Raw genomic sequence first — 21,221 nt, 5'->3', positions numbered from 1 at the left:
CAGTTTCATTTGAGAAAACGTACACCATTACATTCTTGCAAAAGAAAATACGACTTGCATCCGTCTTTGATGATTTTATATTTTACAAGAAAGTGAATTTCTGTCTGACATTATTGTATAGTGTTCACAGAATATATCTTCTTCTGATCTCCCTATTTTCACGGCGTGTATTTAGTCAGGATTTGTCTTATTTATGTCAGGGGTTCTCAACTCCAGAGTTTTGCTCCAACCCTAGTCAAACACACCTGAACAAGCTAATAAAGGTTTTCAGGATTACTAGAAAATTATAAGCAGGTGAGACTGATCAAGGTTGGAGCTAAACTCTGCAGGAAAGTGGTCCTCAATGGCCAGAGTCGAGAACCCCAGATTTAGGGATTTAATCCAATATGTGTACTATTTTTAGGGTTAATCATGTCAAGCTTAGGTAGTTTGCTGACCAGCTATCTAAGGGGTCTTGGAGCTTTATTTCTTCTGTTCGTAGTGTTGTCTATCGAAGTGTACCGTTTGTGCTCGACTTGAGACTTCTTGTATATGTATTTACTTTTATTATTTCCGATATACCTGCACAAAATGTATGTAGGGATTAATTTAGCTGCTTTTCCCATTTTGTTTATTCTTGTTTGTTAAGTAGGCCTCATATTTTGCTTTCATATATAGATTTCTATGTAGGATTAGTTTGCGCCATATTTAAGTTGGTATGCTTATATTATATAATAGAAATACTTATTTCTTCCTTTTCAAGAATTGCTACACAACCTTTTCGGTTTTAGCAGAAAGAAAAAGTTCTTACGTTCTGCTGCAGTGCTTTATGTCGGGCATCATGGTATGCAGTTAACCGTGTTGTCCACTAGAGTCTGCTATTGTTGCTCTCACCCTAAATCTCCTGTCGTTACACATTCTCCAATGAGAATTGGGCGATGTGAGTGAGCTTTGAAGCAGAAATCCTCAGTGCGAAGTCGCCAATCAAACCCGGTCAGACAAACGGAGGGAGAGCGTGCGTCTCATATGGACTAACAGAGACGCACCCGTGACTTGGCCCTGATCAATACACGATCTATTGCCACTGGACACCGGAAACGGCCGCCTGATCACGATCTATCAAAGAACAACGATTGAGACTGATAATAAACGAGGAGGACTATGACACAGGCGCTCAAGAGGCCATGCACACGGTATGTGACGTGCTCTTTCATTCACTATCACGAAGAGCGCTGTTACAAACGCTTCTTGTTTATATACGACCAGCTGTTTTTGCGCAGTGGCTGTAAATTTTCCTAAAATCTTTGTGTTGGTATGAGCTTCTCCCGACCTGAGAACGAAACACTCTGGCGCGATAACATTTAATAGCTGCACGGAACATCTAGAGGCGTTTGACCCCCGCGGTTTTACTCATATTATCGTTGGTTTCTGTTTCAAAAACGAATCTCTATCAACTTGACAAGTTTGAGCTTCTGAGCTCAAATAGATTTATATTCAAAAGAGACGTTTATTTAGTAGGACACTTTGTTTTGATAGACATTTCATCTATCAATGGCTCAGAAGAAACGTTGTGTAGTTGGGTAAGATTACTATTTTTATTGTTGTTGGGTTTGTTATATTTTAAAGACATCTTTTAGTACAGATTTAATCATTTGTAAACTGTTAGATGAGGGTGCTGTAAACAGAAATGAGCATAATGGTGTGTGTTTTTAATTATTTTATGAATGCAATATAATTGATATTGCATGGTTTATTTAAATTTATCTCCGTGACGTTAAGTTAAAGTGTCTTTAGAAGAGACAAAAGTGTAAAAAATCACAAGGTAATTTCAAATCTAAAACAAATGTTGCAATAAGATAAAGTACATGCATTCTAAATCAGAAAATTAAGAAGTCAATGTATTTAGAAATTATTTTTAACATTATTTACATTTACAAGAGATATATAGGCTATCATTCTTATCTGAATTTTACAGCAAAACATTTGCATTAATTATAGTGATTGACGCAAAATGCTCACAAGGAGGTTTATGCAACTCAAAGCACAGGAAAGGTGTTTATACTGCCATACAGCGTTTAGATGCATAAAAGTACATGTAAATGACACTGTAACCACAATTTGGGTTTAGTCTCTGAAAACCTCAAATTCAAAATTCAGCATGTTTTCTAATCACCATGGCATGTTGGCCGAACAAGAATTGCATTGATGTTTTGTAGTGCTTTGTGACTAAGAGAGAGAAATGCTATTCATCATCTTTGATTAAGACCTTATGTTTTCTTCCAGGTTTATATGTCCTCTGCATGATCATAGTCTGCATTCTTCAAATCAACATGACCATCAGGAATTAGTCTCAGACATTTACCTGTTTCAGGTCTATCAGTGTGCAAAATATCACGTGTTCTATCTCTGAAGCCACCCGCGCACCTAAGACCTGTCAGACGGGGTAAAAAAAAGCAACACTGAATATTTTATCAGCTCAAAAATCTGTTTAAACTACGTAGAACTGTGGTGTCTGAACTCTAAAGATGTTCTTGGCCAGGCGTCATCTTCGCAACAGGTCAGACATGCCATGTGTTTGTTTGAGTCACCTTCCTGTGGGTTTTGCGGTTTGTGAGTTTGGCCTTTTCATCAACTGTTTCCATTTTTCTAAATTGGGTCTGGTGTTAATGGTTGGTTTTACTTTATTTCAAGTTTGTTTTGTGTTTGTCAAATGTCAGTGTTGATTTTCTTCTGACTTTCCTACCGGATGCCAAAGAAGAGGCTTAATGGTTCTTCATTGGCTGAATGTGGGCAAGCTCGCCACCATCTGCCTGTCAGATCAGAGTCGAGTCAGCTAGCCCAGAGGTCTTTGAACCAATATTAGGGTGGGAACGCCACAGGAAGAGAGGCATATTGATGATGGAAGACTTCAGCATACGGCGCACGAGCCCTGATCAGCTGGAACTAGCATAAGCGAACACCCTAGGCATGAAGGGAGCCGTGTGATATTTGTTGATGGGTGGGTGTGTTGGGGGAGGGGTGTATATGGGGGACAGGGATGACAGCGGTCTCTTTGTCTTTGGCTCTCCGAGCCGTGTGAACGTGTCTGAGTTGGCCCTGCCTCACGTGACGCGGCTGCCCTCACTCCTCCCTGTCCTTTGTTCGACCAATCTGGGAGCCACCCCTGATTGAATGGGATTATATCCCAGCAGGGGATTGATTCCGGGGGCCTGTATCTGGCTGGCCTGGGGTCCCTGTGGAACAATGCAGATCCACCCTCCTTGCCACCCCTCCTGTCTTGCTGCACCCCTCCGGTCAAAGCTCAGTCATGAGACTGCATAGGAAGCCCACGGGAGGCCGGAGCTTCTGGGAATGAAGCAGAGCCCCAAAAAGGCCGTCTAGAAGGAGATACACTTATATTTGTTCAGTTCATCTGTTGGTGCCTGAGAATGTTGTTTACAAACACATCTAGTTTTTCGGAAGTGTTTTTGCGCAAGTGTTTATATGCTTAACTGACTAGAAATCTGAAGGTTAATCTGAAGGTTTGTCCTAACAATTTGTATTCGTAACGAATGTCAAACAACAGGCTGTTTCGTTGTTCGCTGAGTAGGGTTGTCAAAAGTACCGACTTCGGTACCAAGTCGGTACTGAAATGTTAAAAATGTGAAAATACCAGCATTTCGACCTAGCATTTTGAGTGCTGTTGAGTGGATTCTTTGTGCCAAAGTCTGTATTTTTGACAACCCTACCACTGAGTTTGTATTTCTGCGGCATCAAGTGTGGCGTCAAGCTAAATTTCACGGACAGACAGATGACTTGCTGTTAACTTATCGCATCATACCTGGTTTGAAACGGCGTAATGTGCCGAGTCCTCTCTGTTTACCCTGATCTCCATATGTACATGTTTAGTTCAGCAGAAATTAAACAATTGACTGCATGACTTGCTGATTGAAGGCCTAAAACACGTCACAGTCAGGCTGCTGCTTTCTTCTCTGTTGATCTGGAAAATCATTTTGTTTATTTTACCTTATTTATTCAGATGAATGTCCTCAGATGACCAGAGGCATGCTGGTTTTTGCGTTTTTGGGATGCAAAATGGGGTCAATGTTCAGCGATGGAAGAGTCCAGGAATGTCTGTCAAACAGATGCCTTTCTGCTTCCTCTTTAGTCCTTGTTCTGGTGCCACTCTTCTACAGTTTTCTACAGTTGTGTTTGTGGGCGGAGAAACAGACCCCCTGCCACTGTTGTCACATTCTGAAGGAAACAACGGGTCACAAATGGTCATGCACTTAAAAGGATCGTTCACCCAAAAATGAAAATTTTCATATCCTCACCTTCATGCCATTCCAAACCCTTACAACTTTTTCTTCTGTGGAACACCAAAGAAGATATTTTTTGGGATGGGGGGGGAAAAAGCCTTTTGTTTTGTCTATCCAAAGAAAGTTAAAGTGTTAGTTCACCCAAAAATGAAATTTGTGTCATTAATTATTAACCCTCATGGCGTTCCAAACCTTCATTCATCTTCGGAACACAAATTAAGATATTTTTGCTGAAATCCAAGAGGTTTTTTTATCCTTCATAGAAAGCAATGAAATTACCACGTTCAAGGTCCAGAAAAGTAGTAAAAAATCATTAAAATAGTCAGTGTGACTACAGTGGTTCAACATTAATGTTATGAAGCGACGAGAATACTTTTTGTGAAAATAAAAAAATAACGACTTAATTCAACAAATTCGTCTCTCGCCGTCATTCTCCTACGCTATTTACATTGCAGCACTTCGAGGTTCTACATCAGAATGCTGACTGGGTATTGGCCGACGCTGTTCATGTGAGTAGCACGTCGCACACGTGTACTGAGCTGGTGTTCTGACGTAGAACCTGGAATTGCTGCAACATAAATAATAAACCACTGTAGTCACATTGACTATTTTAACAATGTTTTTACTACTTTTCTGGACCTTAAATGTGGTAGTTTTGCTTTCTATGGAGGATAAAAAAACCTCTCTGATTTCATCAAAAATATCTTAATTTGTGTTACGAAGATGAATGAAGGTCTTATGGGTTTGGAACGACATGACGATGAGTACTTAATGACAGAAATTTCATTTTTGGGTGAACTAACTCTTTAATGGGGTCCAGTGGTGTTGTTTTAGAGCCCATTGACTATAATATGGACAACAGTGAAAACATTCTTCAAATTATCTCTTGTGTTCTGCTAAAAAAACAGACATAAAGGTTTGGATTGACATTATGGTGCATAAATGATGACAGAAAGTTCCCATAAAAATGAACCATCATTTTAAACCTTTTTGTTGAGCCACAAGTTACAACCCATATAATTTTACACAAAGTGGCATACTTTTAACCACTTTGGGGATAACTCTACAATTCATTCATGTTGGAAAAACAGTTGTTTGACCTTAGACTTTCCCATCTGAACCCATTTACCATTGTACAGGACTAGATGACAATTAAACCCAATGGTTCTGCGTCTCTATGGGGCAGCAGCTGTGTCATGCTACATGTGTTGTAAGGCTGATCAAACACTAAATCCATTTTAGCGGCACTCAGCAGGTCTTGGGGTTGATTTAAGTTTGAAACTTAGCATCTGTCCAGCTGTGACATCAAAGGAACAGGCCTCTTAATATGGCACATCAGTCTCCATGTAGGAGAGAGAACAGCTCCCCCCCACCCCCCAACTACGGAGGAACTGTTGTGCTGCAGAAGAACTTGTGCTGAACTGATGACTGTGCTGAAAGAGAGAGAGATCAGCTTGGCTCTGTCTTTTGCTGAACAAGCAAAGACAATAAGAGCCAGATGATCAGAGCTGAAGACTATCAAAGTCAGTCACACTTGTGAGCTTCTCTAAACTCATCTCACATCTGTGACTGAACATGTGGCACTTTGATCCATATGTGGTTCAAGAGGTTCATTAGTTAAATGGTTCTGTCTTTATGTCATTAATTATTAAGATATTACAGGTGCTTTCTACAGTATATCTGTACCATATTCGCTGATATTAAAGATTTTTAAATGTACTAGTTTCAGTCAATATTGGATAAATATTGGCTGATATTGGACGTAAAGTAATCATTAGCATATCTCAAAATGAATATCCATTTTTCATACTGTACATTATAATGTTGTGATGTTTAAATTCACTTGAAGCATTTAAAATGATTCATTTTAGTATTGTTTTTAATTTAGACAAAATAGTATAGAATTATATTTTCAATACTAGTGCATCCCTAACTGACCTCAAATCATTCTTCACATTGAGTGTGCTATAATGGTCAAACTATATACTGCCAAGGCTGATATACTGGGCAATATTTGCCTTTAGTTTTTTTTTTTTTTTTTTGGGGGGGGTTTTAAAGCCAATAAGTTGGAAAAAAAAGACTTATTTCGACTTATTTTGTATCCTAAGTACCAATGGACAGGAGTGAACATTCCTCTGAGTGATATTGCTGATAATATATCCAGCCATTTGTAATCATTAATTTGAGAGTCAACAGGATGTTTATTTAGTTGCTAGCCTTTTTCTGACCAGTGCCAACATCTCTACGTGAAGGTTGATGGCAAATTTTTATACTGGCTCCAGATGTTGCAATCTCTATGAGTGGCAAATGTCAATAGCATGCTTCTTATTCTTTCACTCTTACCTCCTAACAGAGCCTAATGAACCGGTTGTGCAACTCGTAGTGCCGTCAAGCCCCTTTCTGCGTTCCTTGTGCACTGCAGCACCCCCTTACAGGAACATGTCTGCGGCGCAGACTCAGAATGACCGGGAGCAGCGCTGGGGTTGTCTGGAATCTCTCGGCCTCAGCCAAAAGGAGCTGGTCTTAGCAGAGGCCCTACAGATGGAGTATGACGCCCTCGCCCGCCACCGACAGGACAAAAGCCCAGCAAATACGCTACCCCCTGACACCAGCAAGTCATCGCCCTCGAGGAGCGAGCCCACCCTGCCAAGACGTGTTCCCAGTCCACCTTGGAATAATTTGCAGCAAGGTGTGTCCGGATCTGACCCCATGCTTAACCACGTTCAACCCGGAGTGTCGAACCTATCGCATTCCAGCGGTGAGTCTCACGGATTTAGTAAGGAGCCTCGTTACATCCTGGACGAATGGGAAAGTGACTTTGAAGGAACATCGCAATTGCTGTCAAAAGGGCTGCCATCCCTAGATGAGCCTCCACCACCAGTACCGCCCAGGAATCCTATCCCCCAGAATGATCCGTTTATTGTTCATCGAAGCTCAGTCCCACGGGATGTCAACTTGTTCACTCCTGAGGTGGACCAACCCAAGCTTTCCCCTGGAGATGCTCTGAACTATGACAACCTCAATGACTCCCTGAGCAAGCTAAATGGGGATTGGCTGTCACCTAATAGAAGCCGGAGAGTAAATGGGGACAAATCAGGGAAGGCAGTAGCTCGCAGTAACACCCTTCCTCCTCAAGTTCCTCCCCGCACCTATGTTCCGGGGCAGAAGAGCACTAGAAGCCAGCGCAGAGTATCAGTTGATCCGGTGAGCATTCATAGAATCTTTTTTATGATTCTAGAAGGTTTCTTTTTTTTTTTTTTTTTTTAACATTATTTTGAAAAATTCTATGAAATGGTTATCATTGTTTTTACTCTCAGATAAAGGAATATTTATTAAAAAAAAAAAAAAAAACCACAAACTCTTTTAGGTATCTCTGGGTTCCAGACCAAATGGCTTTGGTTACGAGCTCTTTCAGGTGTCTGAAGAGAGGGATGAAGAAGTGGCGGCCTTCTGTCATGTACTTGACTTGTGAGTTACTAATTTTAATTTTATTAATTTAAAAAAAAAAAATGCTGTTTGTATACAATAATGGTTTATTTATTTAGTAAATTAATTGTTAATATTCAAATGTATTTATGTACATCCTTTACTGTTTTCATCAGGCTACGATCAGCATACCCATGCAACGACTACTCAAAAAATGCGGGTTTTGTTTGGAGTCCATGTGTGGCACAAGATGAACTGCAGCAGGGCCTAGGGGTCAGCATAAAGGTCACAGTTTACAGTTACCACTTCAGAGAACCGCACACTTTCTCTTGTGATGGTAAGAACTTAAGTGTATTCACTTAGCCATGTCAACACTGCAACTAAATTCAGTTCAGTTCACCTTTTAGTGCTTAATCCTGTTCTGTTCACACACAGTTCAGTAATTTACAGGAGTGACAACCAAATTAACTTCTGAAAAATGCAGGTAGTGATAACCACACTTACAATAATATCCAGTGTGTACGGAACCGAAATTAACAACTAGTTAATGTCATATTTTAAGAAATGTTTCTCTTTTGTTCATGTGTAGTGCAAAAAATCACAGGGAGAGTGGTACGAGCCTTGAATCATTCGTGTTGCCAGATCTTACTAGGAAAACGGCGGACAAGAATAAGCCTACAATAAACCGAAATAACTCCAAGGGTTTTAAATAAGACCAAAATATTGCGACCTTGAATAACTCTGTAAACTTGATCACTTTATGAGCCAAGCTTAAACAAGACCAAAAATGCTTTTAATAAGTGGATATGGCAACACTGCAAGAGATCACTTTGTGAAGCAGCCTTTCCAATCATAAGCAAAACACGACTCCTTCATCGACTGTTTTAGTTAAAATTGCTGAACCAGATGAGTCTTTTGTCAATGTAAGATTTCTTTGGTCAGAATAGTGGGTACCAAACACGCGAGACGGCAGCAAGTTGCTATGATTACCGTGGTGTCAATCATCGCAGTTCCAAGAGAGTCATGTTCCGTACACACATGGAATGATAACTTTGGGGACTCCCTCCTGCATTTAAATGCAGTTGTCACTCCTGAAACTTTACAGTGTGTATTTGGCCTTATTTATATTCTAGCAATACAGATCATAATAATTTTATATATTCTGTATCTACTCTGTTGAGCTAGGTTAAAATTGTAAAGCTGTATTTTCTGTTCCACATCCTGAAACTTTTTTGAACGGGGCCACGGAATCTCGTTGGAAAGACTGTTCTAAACTCTGAATTCTCTTAATAGCATTACACTGAATGGGCGTTCTGCCAGCCATCTGTTTTGTGTACTCAATTAAAAGAGGCAGCTTTTCATTCACCCGCCTTGGAGGAACACTCACAAACTCTTTCTCACACACACACACACACACACACACACACACACACACACACACACACACACCGATATGGCCTCATATGGCGAGAATCGAGAGGGGCCCGAGAAATATGTCATGAACATGTTTTCACTCTCACTTATTCACTGCACTTGTTTATCTTTTGTTTTTCTAGTTCTTGCATGATTTGCTTCACAGATGCCCTTCATCATGGCTGCCTGCCAGTTTATGATGAATGTTGTCTGTGGTGCCATTCTCACATGGGTCTCCTTTTGTGTCATATTTAGCGGATTTCACAGCTGCTTGTTATTAAAAATGATGCAGGTCAACTCAAAATATTTCATAGGGCATGGAAATGTTTTCATAGCTCAAGGGTTGGGTAGTGAGTGATATATTTACTCTGTCTGCTCAGTCAGACAGTTAAAGAATATCTTTCCAGTGTATATCCATCTTTCATATTATACATTATGCCGTGGTTCCTAAATCTACTTTGATTTTAATTTTTAGTTTTAATTTGTAACTTATTTAGAATAGAATAGAATGACGTTATTGCCAATTATACCATGTACAACGCAATTAGGAAGTGCTTCCCTTGGTGCCTGAAAAAAAACACAAAATCATACATACAAAATAATATAGAACAATAATTTATTACATTTAATTATTAAATTATGTAATTTAATTATTAAAAGAATGAATACAAATTGAATATTAAAATAAAGTGAATTATAAAATATATTATAAACTTATCATTAAAAATAGGGTAACACTTTATTTCAATGGTCTACTTTAGACATTCTAATACTAACTATAAGTAACTTTGCAACCACATTTAAATGAACTCTTAGAGTATTAGTAGACTGTCTGCTTAAAATCTGCTAACACTTTATTTTGTCAATCTATAGACAATCTACTTGACTCTAAGTAACTTTCTACTTTTCTACTAACACAAATCCTACAAAACACATAACCCTAACCTAACAGTCTACTAATAACTCTATTGAAAGTTTGTTGACATGTAGTTGCAAAGCTACTTAGTTTATAGTTACGTATAGCTTAATGTCTAAAGTGGACCTTCAAATTAAAAAAAATAAATAAATAAAAAAAATTGCCAGTGGATTTGCATTGATTTATCAGCCCTTTGACAAGATTCTCATATTAATGGAAACCCCAGAAATAACTGACAATTTAAATGTTTCTAAGCCTGACTTTCAAAAGTCATGAAAAATGAAATATTAATGCCTGGCTTCACAGACAGGGCAAAAGTCAGAAATTTAGTATGACAATGAAGATAGTGATTATAAACGCATGGTGCTGCCCTCAAACTCACGGCATTGGTCAACTCATGAGTCCGTGTTGCTATGTCAAGGTGCTCAAACAGAGAAAAGTTTAAAAAAAAAAACACACACACAGAACCGCAATGTTTGTGCTTTTTGGCGGGAGTCAACTGACAAAAGGGTTTACTTGTCTCTGCATACTAAACTGGAATGAAGTATTTTAACAAAAATAATCAGCAGTAATAATAAGAAATGGCTCGCTTTGTCAATGGAAATTGTGTCTTGCAGAACAAATGTGGGTTACAAGTGTCTTGTTTCTCTCTTTCCATGTGCACTCTCTGTGGTCTCAATTTGAAATGAGTGTATCTGGGTTCATTCACATCAAAAAAAAAAAAAAAAATTAAGAGCCATGCCTCAAGACTCAACAGAACTGCCCAATTCATTATTGAGAAAGTACGGAGGAAATGGAAATGGAAGTGGAGGTGTGGGTGTGTGTGAGAGAGTGAGTGAGACAGGGGCGTTTCTCCAAAAATGTGCTCCCACTGTGACCGCAGTGCAGTATATCTGCCCAGTTAGGGTGTAATTTGTGGGAAGGAGGGAAGGGTGGATTAACCTTTTTCTGGTTCATCCCTACCTGCATTTTTTTTTTTTTTTTTTTTTTTTTTCTCACAACCTCCCAGTGAAGTGACAAACATTGCTATGAACCAAGGGAAAATTCCCATCTTCTTGCCTTTGTCCATCGAATGTATTCAGATCAGTAGGTGCTAATTTACTGTATCGGGAGCATCTGGCAGCGTGTCCATTTCCAGGAAGGGCTGCACAGATTTGTAACTAATTGATGACCTCTTATTGATCTCGCTATAAGATAAACCAATACGTTTTGAGGCATACTGGACACTTACTGTTTCTTTGTGTGCTCACTGCCTTTTGTTGGCATATAATTAAGCATTTGTTTTGGGAAAGTTACTTTGAAAAATTGTAGTGTTTCAAGCCTTTCGTGGTTTAAAGTAGTTAAACATTCAAGCTAACCATGTAAAAACAGTCAGATACTATAAAAGTTTTTAGCTAATTTAATTAAAGCTATTTGAGGCGTCAGTAAGAGATAACTACCATATCATTTAATGAATTTTTACAATCAGCAACGTTTGTCCTGCACAAAAACAATAAATATCTGTGTGGCAGACAGTATTATATTTGAAAAGATGAATTTACAACCATATACAGCTAATAAAAGTATAAAACTATATCTCTTATAAATTGTTTAAAAAAAAATAAATAAATCCACAAACACTTTTCTACAACAAAGTAGACTGCACAATGATACAAATGAATCAGTGATTCATTTTTTTTAATTGGTTAATTTAACTGAATCATTCAAACAAAAGGATTTGTGAAAATGGATCAGACTTTCCAGTGCTACATAAACTACCATTATGTAGGTCAGTAAGATTAATTATTTTTTTGAAAGAAATTATTACTTTTATTCAAAGATGCATTAAATTGATCAAAAGTGACAGTAAAGACATTTGTAATATTATAAAAGATTTATATTTTAAATAAATGCTGTTCTTTTAAACTTTCCATTCATCAATCACCAAATCAGCATATTAGAATGATTTCTGAAGTATCATGTGACACTGAAGACTGGAGTAATGTCTGCTGAAAAATAAATTACATTTTAAAATATATAATTTATTCAAAATAGGAAAGTTATTTTAAATTGTAATATTTCACAATATACCTGTGTTTACTTTTGATCAAACAACTGCAGCATTGGTAAGTATAAGAGACTTATTTTAAAAACATTAATAAATCTAAAAATGAATCTCTGTATATGACAGAGAGGACATTCTAGGAAAATGAGTTATTTCCTCAGTTCACTTGGTTGTAATGCAACTGTAATACAGATGACAATTAAAACAAGTGTATCGGTTTATTACCTCTACTTGTTGGAAATCGTTGCATGTTACTGGAAAAGCTACACAATATGTAGTTACTTATTTACTCCCCAACACTGTTGGATAGTTATTTCTCATCATGCAAGTAAAGTTAAGTAATGTCAGTGTTGTTCTCCTCTTCCCAAAGGATCTTCAACCATAGACCTGCTGATCTATCAGACCCTCTGCTATTCCCATGATGACCTGGATATGATTGATGTGGATGACTACTTGCTGAAAATATGTGGCCAGGCAGAGTTCCTCAAAAAGTAAGAACTAAGGATTCACCAAAAATGACTCATTTATTGATGCTTTGTTTGCTTGCTATCTAAATGCATAGAACTTCCATAGACATGCATTAAAAGTTACATAGTTTCGCCTTTGTCTTTAGCCTGCCAAATGAGCCTACATAAGTGCAATTAGCAGCCTTGGGATGAAGGCTTACTCTGAAAATATTATTCATTCTGAGCTTTTTGTTTTTGTTTTTGTTTTTTTGTTTTTTGTTTTTTTGTTTCTTTATAAGATAAAGCAATATAATCCCACAGTAGTCTTTATTAGACATGCACCGGCCGACCGGCCATATATCAGAACAAGCCGGTTTTTGCTCCAAAGCACAATTATTTATTTATTTATTTTTATTTTGGCCGATCTCTATTCCAGACTTGCACACAAACTGCATTGTAATCATTTCCCAAAATGTCATTTGTGTGTAAATATTACAAAGTCTGTAAACAGGACGTTAACACAGACCAGAGACGGGATATTCTGAAGATGGATGCAAAGACAATAACATGGACGCGTCAGCAGAGCAAATACTGTACCAGGCACAGCAAGCTCACTGTTTGCGATCAAATATTGAAATGGGGGTGGGGGTTTATGTGAATGTATCTCTAAAGGAAACTGGCTTTCTTCAGAATAGTTTTGATGGCATTTTCTTGTCCTCGTACCTAAAGTAATGTTAATAAGCACAGCGCTGCTCAGTGTACAGCGGCACCCAAAGAAATCGCTGCTGTTTCATAAGCACCACCTACTGTCAGAGAATGAATTTGCATTTTCATTCAGTTTGTCTGCTGTTTTTGTTTTTTGCAGGTGTCTTGTATAGCATAGTTTCACAAATCTACAGTCAGACCATTCTGTTTTTGCTTTAAATCTTGAAATTAATCAATCTAATTCAAATCAAAAACAGCTTCTCATGCTACATGTGTGTAACATCTTTGTTTGGATCGTGATTAAAATGCAGTGGTTGCCTCTGATTTGTCATGGTTGATGCATCTTTGTGTAGGAACATGACTGGGAATAATTCATAATCCAGGCTTCTTCCTGTAAATTCTGTTGACAACAGTATTTTTTGGACATCTGCATTTTTCTTCCAGGGGTTTCATGTCCACACCACATTGGCTCAACACGAGTGAGCGGTCGGATTTTCTCCCCAAAGCATTACAGCCAAAAACACCCCCACCTGCTTGTCAGTTTGCAGTGTCTTGTTAAAACATTCCCGTCCAATAGCATAATGAATTACAAGTTACAAGCAGTTCTATTGTAAGTCCGTTTGAGTTGTGGGTGGAAATGGGGTGATTCCAAAAAAACAAGCTAAACTGGAGATCTGCGGTTTGTGGTTTAAAAAGTTCCTCGTCATATAACTGTGGCCCTTCAATTGTGGTTTCATAAAAACAAGCTGTGCTTATGTCTGTGGACTGCTATAACCACATTTGGTTTCCCCATGACACGACCACCATTTTAATGCAAAACTAATCACTCATACGTATGCTCTTCTTGTTTTTGTTTTTTTTTTCTTTAAAGGTCGCTTGACATTTTTGACGATAAAGTTGGTTGTATTTCTTTTAAAATGCAAAATAGACAGAGCTGAGACTGAGTGTGTCTGTGTGACAAGAACCGCAGGTGTGATTCTGTTGAATGTTTTTGCTGTGGGTGCAGCTGCTGTGTGATAGGAAGTGTGTCTTTTCCTGATAACCATGTGCTTGTGCAGGGCCGTGAGGAAGAGGCACATTGTATGACTGTTTTAAAATAAATACATGAGCATCAGTTTCAGAACAATAACGTACTTCACTCAGAGGCCCTTTCTGGGTCCTGCAAACCACAATGCCATTGGTGCAGAGGGGCTCATGCTTCAGTTTTTGTATGATTGTTAATGTGTTTTATTGTCATTTAGAAGAATGGTTTGTGGAATTTTCATTTCATATTAATGTATCTTGTGCTACATTGTAATATTATTACAATATAGAATAGCCGGTTTAGATTTTAATATTTTAAAGTGATGTATTCCTTTGATTGCAAAGCTGATGCCGTTATTATCAATGTTGTATATTTTTGTGGAAAGATGTCTCCCCACCAGGATTTTCAGAATAGAAAGTTCAAAAGAACAGCATTTATTTGAAAAAGATAAAATAGATAAATGACTTTCACTGTCACTCATGATCACTCACTTCAGCATATCCTTGCTGAAGTATTAATTTCTTAATATAGTCTTACTGACCCAAACTTTAGAACGGTATTATATAAGTTTATAAATACATTATGGCTCAATAAAACTCAAGTTTGCTTTTGCTTGTTTTGTTTCTGCTAAGCACTGAGACTCTGGCGAGCTTTGAGTACATCCAGCAATGTCTGAAGTTTGACTGGGACATTCGACTCATTCTTACCAAACGGAGTTCTGTCAGCATGGAGCTCGCCCGAATGGTAAGACCAAAGTTGACAGCAGATGGATTAGTGACTCCACAACATGTTTTCTTCTTGTTTAAAAACAGTTAAAACTGCAGGAAACATCTGTAGGAAACATTTTTTTTAGACCTCTTAAGACTAACAAGTCTGCACTCTTTGTGTAACCAATTCTGGACGGTCTGTATAAAACCTTGAGTTACAGGTTTGAATGAGTGCAATCAATATTAACCTGACTGAATCTTGAACATTTTAAAAATGCAGTCCACATTGCACCAAGCATGTTTTCCATCATGCAATTCCCCAAGCTTATTTGGAAATGTCAAAAACCATTTATTTTAAATCTCACGGCATTCATGTTGCCTTTATTTAGAGTACAATGCATATGCCTGGTATGTGACCTTACACCTAGATGTTGCACTTACACTTTTAAAAATAAAGGTATCAGTTTTCACAGCAATTACGTTGAAGAACCATTTCCTTAGTGTGAAGAATATTTTAATCTTCTAAAGAACCTTTTTGTTTCATGGAAATTAAAGCACCGTTTATAACCTTTATTCATAAGTGTAGTTGCTAATGGTGTTTGAATTCTTAAATGTTTGCATAATTTAATGAATGTTGTTGATTAACAGCCCGAAGATGATGATACTCTATCCACCATGAACCACAGTATTCTACTGCAAGAGAGGCCAATCAGACAGACTGTGACCAGGTAAGAGCAATGAAGATGAGGTTTAGGCTGTTGTCTTCCACAGTGTTTGACGAATCATAATCTTTCATTTGTGTGACAGGGAGGCTCTGACTCTTCTACTGGATACCTTTCACAACGAGGCTGAGTCTTTCCTTTTATCGGAGGTAAGCTTGTTACAAACCATTTAGATAAGCTTGCTGAAGATAGTTTAAGGTAGTGTACATAGTGTACCTTTTTTTTTTTTTTTTTTTTTTTTTTTAAACAATTTAAATGAGGCAATACATCATCAGTCCTTCATTTTGTCTTACTCTGGTAAGCCTGTTATAAGTGTGTGTTTTAGATGTGGCGGGATGGTTTTCATGGGAAATTTTATACATGCGTCATTCGCCCGTGCGTCTCTTGTCATATCCATAAATAGGGAAAAGTTGCTTCGGCTACTTTGACGCGTGTATGTTGTGGGAATGGCATAGGTTAGTTGTCACAATGAGCGAGAAAGGTTGACATGGAGTGCCCTAAATCACGAGTTTTAAAAAAAAAAAAAAAAAATCTCAGAACAGAGGAGAGTCTGTTGGTAAACAGAGAACACAACAGAGCTTGTAATAAAACAAGAATCAACATTGGCTTGGCTTTTTGGAGATGGTGAGAACTTGGAGGATTTGAAATGTTGTAAAAGTGATGCAGAGATTTTTGCTGCTCAACAGGTGAATAAGGTATTTTATTGAACAAATAAATTATCTGCCAATTAACCAGTTGGCCTTTCTTCCCTATTGTGATGTATATCCGAGTGAAACGGCTCCTCGAACAAGAAAAATTAATTGATTGGATCGCTGTGGTTTTCCTATTGCAATCTCATATGAGTGACAGGTTGTCTTGACCCCCTGGGTCGAAAATTTAAGAGAAGAGATGTCGTTGCAAGAGGGAGAGGAAGTTATTTTGAGTTTACAAGGGCACATGTTTTGTTTTTGTTTTTTTTTTTCCCAAAAAAAAAAAAAATAATAATAATAATAATAATAATAATAATAATAATAATAATGTGCCTGGAAGATTCATTCATAATAAATACTGCAATATTCCATAATGGTCAATTTTTATTTAATGGTGACTTTAAAGTATTTAAATGTGAAAAAATAACCTTTTAAATGCACATGCTCATTATGGTTTTTGAAGTGCCTTCATCCTTCCTTCTGTTTGTTTCAATGTGTTTTCTCTCACTTGCAGGTGGAGTTACCGTTGCATGTGGAGCGGTTAGTGCAGTCAGTGAAGGCCCTGTGTACTTCTCTAGCAGCTGTTGAAACCCCTGACATCACTGCTGCCCTAAACCAGCTGCCAGCTTGCCCCTGCAGACTACAGCCTAAAGTGCAGAAGGTAGTACCTTTGAACACCTTAGTCAGAAACATAACATGGGAAACATTTTAGAAATCTGATAAGCAAATATGCATATGCCCGTTTTTTTTTTTTTTTTTTTTTTTTTTTGGCTACTTTCATGTGAGCACAGACGCAGTGCTGCAAAACTGCAGCTTTTGCTGCTTCTAGTTCCTCAAATGATTAGACCATTCTCTGCATTGCTTAAACCGCTAACCTTTAAAACTGCTAGAAGTACACTGTGCATGTTTTTTTCTTTTTTGGTTTTACAAGTTTCATTTTCACTGCAGAAATGATATGTCTTTTTCTGTTTGTCTTTATAGGATGTCAGTGTCTTGGCAAAGAGAGAAAACAGAGGTATGGTGCTTCTGTTCATACTGCTGTCTTGGATCTCTCTGTCAAAGTGAAGCATTTAGCCTTTTTAAACCCAACTTTTATACATTATGACATTTTAGAATAATATTAATCTATATCTATATGTATATGTATGTATGTATGTATGTATGTCCCCAAAAATATATGAATGACATTTCTTATAATAAGATTTAGAGACTGGTTTCCCATCCCTTTATTTATTTAGCTACTTTACAAATGCCTTTTATACATATACTTGATTTGTTTTGTCCTTGTTCCAGACCCAACTTACCATTTTAAGCAATGAAAATCAATCATTTAAAAAAAAAAAAAAACCCAGAGGATTTTATATATAATGTAATATAATATATATATTCTACTTCCTCCTCTTTGCACCGGGTAGTTCCAGGAACTAGCCACCAGGGAGGTTCCCCGAGATGATAGTTCCCCTAGGGCCGTTTTCTTGGCTTTTGCACCGGAAGAACCTTTTCATAGTTCCTAGAACTATTGGCCGAAGTACCCGGATTTCGCACTGCAGGAATTTAGGAACGATTTTAGTTCTAGAAACTCCTTTTGGGGAACAAGTATAGGGTCTAAACCAGCACTATAGGAACTACCAGTGACAAGTGTATGTTGATTGGCCGAACGCATGCGTAACACTGGTACCCGCCATATTCTCCATTAGTTTATGATATGATTAACAGTAATGTCTAATACGTTATTAGATAGAACTGTTATACAAAAAGTAGACCGTATATGAAAAAGTATTTGCGTTTGCCGTGCGGTTGATGCCCAATGTCGCTAGCTGAGCAGAAATACATAATCATGTTTTGCTTGGCCCAAAGTTGTGTTGGATTTTCTCCTTGGTGTAAAGGTTGAGAGGTCCATCTATCACTGCTTTCCATGTTCGTAGAGCTAGTTTGTGGAGTAAATATATAGGCTATAATCTGTGTGTACAAGGCTTTTTTTTTTTTTTTTAAATGGTGGGTGCTGGTGTTCTGTGTGCGTTCGACCAATCAGCGTACATTTGTCACTGGTAGTTCCTATTGTGCTGGGTTAGACCCTACTCTGAAGTAGGAGTTAGTTTAGTTCCCCCAAAAGGAGTTCCTAGAACTAAAATCATTCTTAGTTCCTGCGGTGCGAACATGCCAAAGTGGGTATTTCCGCCAATAGTTTTAGGATCTATGAAAAGGTTCCTCTGGTGCAAAAGCCCCTATAGGTTTATACTTGACCGTTAGTGTTTGCCTCTTCCTGGGGTAACACTTAAGGATGTATGCAAGTGTTTCATGTTTGTTGGAAGAGTGTGTTTATGTAGCATCTTGTTACTATGACGTCTGTGAATTCAGATAGCGATAAACAGGAAGGATGCAGCCTTGTGCTGGACACGTTTAACTTTAACATTTGGTGTGAATTCCTGCTGCTACTTCATCCAACATTCTAGGAGCATAACATGCAAAAGATTTACAAAAAAAAAATCAAGCGTTCCAGAGAGTGGTGTAATAAGTATGAATAATTAGCATCATAATCTGTATGTAAACAAAAGAACCTATTTTGTCCTTTACAGTGACGATTGTAGAGAAGTTGACTGCAGCCATCTTGGATCTTGTGGAGCTGTACTGTAGCACTTTTAATGCTAATTTCCACACCATGCCACACAGCAGCAGATCCACAGCCCCCATACAGGAAGCTGGCATGGTCACCAACGTCCTTTCCTTCAGCGTTTACGCGGCTCACCGCATTCCCATCACATGGGCTGCCAGGTAGTGCCGTCTTTCTTGGTTTGGCTTAATCAGCCTGTGAATCAAGCATAAATTATACACTATGGTTAGATTAAAAAAAAAAAAAAAAACAAAAATATAAAGCAGCACAGCTGTTTTCAACATGGATGATACAAAATGTTTCTTGAGCACCAAATAAGCATATTAGAAGGATTATATGACACTGAAGACTGAAGTAATGGCTGCCAAAAATTCAGCTTTGCCATCACAGGAATAAATTGCATTTTAAAATTTTACATTGGAACAGTTATTCAAAATTTCAGTAATATTTCACAATATCACTTTATACTTAGCTGGTGAATTTGAACGTGGGTTGTATTGTTAGTTTGAACGAGTTCAGATTTGCAGTAGTGAGAATTCTTGTTTGTTTTGCAAACTTCAACAGAATAGTAATCCGGAATGACAGGTTTTAATAACAGCCTTTCCATGGTATCATCTTACGTCCTGCAATTTGCCCCGTCTCTAGGAACCAAAAACTGAAAGTAAAAAAAAAAAAATATTTACAACATTTAAGGCAAATAACATGGACCACATGGATTTATCAGAAAAAATAAATAATTATTGCCTTGGCATAGTTTCACTATTGTTAGGTTTAAAAGCACATGGTTGTATTTGTACAGGAAGTTCTTTTTTTTTTTTTTTCCCAGCAAATAGCATTCCATTGCGTGCTTGCCATCTGTTGATCACATTCATGGTCTCATTTGTGGCCCAAATGATGCTCTGGGTAAGAAAATTGAATGTCTTAAATGTAAATCAAAAAACCTGAATGTTGCAGTTTTAGATTTTTAGATTTGAATTCTGAGGACTTTGGAGATTAGACCACAGGAAAAGTTGACTATTGTGGAAATGGAGGCATCAGAGATGCAGCTGTACACCAGCTGTCTACATTGCTGATCCCTTTTGGTAATCCACCAGGATTATTTGGCATTACAATGCAGAGAGAACTTTTTAGAATGGCTTTCCTTCTTTTCTCAGTCCTCTCCACCCTCTGTCCTAACCCAGAGTTGATAACCACTCCCACCAGCATGGAGACAGATGCTGACCAACCCTAAATGTCACTACACCTCGCCCAGTCGTTCAGTGATAAAGTAATACAGCCATTTCCCCTCCCCCACACTGCACAGGAATGGTCTCTCCTGCCCATTGACCTGGACTAGTGCTCTTTGTCTTCCTCTGAAACTGATGCTGACTGGGAGCAAGCCATCACAAAGAAGCATGTATGGGAACTCAGCATGAACTTTGACCTTTGGAGGCCAGGCGGAGGGCAGTCTGGGCACTAGGCACCTGTGCAGTGGTGACGGAGGGCTGACGTTCCCCTGCATCCCATCTGCTTTAGGCAGTTAGAGTCAATCATTTGGTTCCTTCTGGGCTGATATATAATCTGCTTCCTTTCTCGTATTCAAACCTAAAGAGGCTCACATCTGATCTCAGATCAGTATTAAATGGCCATTTCAAATGTTATTTATCATGAAGATGGTTAAATGATTTTTAGGAAACAATAACCGTGGAGGGTTTTCCTCTGGAGTGTTTTTCTGGTTCCTCTGAGTATTAGGATTAGTAACATTAGTATTTCACTCAGATGTTTTTCTTCCCTCTCTGGTATTCCATTTAGCTTGGGAATGTTTTTCCTTCTATTTAAATCGGCCTTAGGAGAGTTAGTTTCCCATTTAGGAGTCTCTATAAGTACTTAATTGAAGTTGAATGATGTGGGAGAACATTGGATAATGTTGGGATTAGGAGAAAGGAGTTGGAAAAAGGTGGCAAGGTTTCTACAACCACTAACAGAGCTTGCAGACCCCAATCTAAAAGCATGTCTGTTAGTAAAGGCTTGTTTTCTAATTTTCTTTGAGGGTATTCAAGACTGAGTCATGCATTGAAAGACAAAGATCCAACTTTGTGTGTTATCTTAACCTTATCTTGTTGGACTGCTCTGCTTTCAATGCTTTTTATGCATGATAGTTTTACTTGGTAATCTCTATTAAGGACTTACTATAAAATCTATTAAGGGCTATTAAGGATCTATTACCTACCTACTTAAAGCATAAAGTAAAAGTCGTGCCAG

The 21,221-nt window shown here is 38.0% G+C and overlaps 1 protein-coding gene across 3 annotated transcripts in view; it reads left to right on the top strand.

Moving 5' to 3' along the window:
• The first annotated feature begins 316 nt into the window (after positions 1–316).
• pik3c2b (phosphatidylinositol-4-phosphate 3-kinase, catalytic subunit type 2 beta) overlaps positions 317–21,221 on the top strand; it is a 48,017-nt gene continuing 27,112 nt past the window's right edge. The window contains exons 1-11 of one of the 3 annotated variants that reach the window (XM_051913295.1): positions 317–1,172; positions 6,631–7,481; positions 7,645–7,745; positions 7,880–8,040; positions 12,447–12,567; positions 14,884–14,995; positions 15,607–15,686; positions 15,766–15,829; positions 16,884–17,030; positions 17,351–17,384; positions 18,946–19,141. In XM_051913295.1, the coding sequence (XP_051769255.1) occupies positions 6,717–7,481; positions 7,645–7,745; positions 7,880–8,040; positions 12,447–12,567; positions 14,884–14,995; positions 15,607–15,686; positions 15,766–15,829; positions 16,884–17,030; positions 17,351–17,384; positions 18,946–19,141 (1,781 nt within the window). In that variant the 5' untranslated portion in view covers positions 317–1,172; positions 6,631–6,716. Of the gene's footprint in view, positions 1,173–1,231; positions 1,560–6,630; positions 7,482–7,644; positions 7,746–7,879; positions 8,041–12,446; positions 12,568–14,883; positions 14,996–15,606; positions 15,687–15,765; positions 15,830–16,883; positions 17,031–17,350; positions 17,385–18,945; positions 19,142–21,221 lie in introns of those variants that run through there. The other 2 variants (XM_051913293.1, XM_051913294.1) reach the window with 2 other exon arrangements.

This window comes from Ctenopharyngodon idella, chromosome 11, assembly GCF_019924925.1.
Source record: "Ctenopharyngodon idella isolate HZGC_01 chromosome 11, HZGC01, whole genome shotgun sequence".
In the NCBI taxonomy this organism is placed as follows: domain Eukaryota; kingdom Metazoa; phylum Chordata; class Actinopteri; order Cypriniformes; family Xenocyprididae; genus Ctenopharyngodon; species Ctenopharyngodon idella.
Note: the sequence above shows the minus strand (reverse complement) of the source record. Positions and strands in the feature narration are given on the sequence as shown.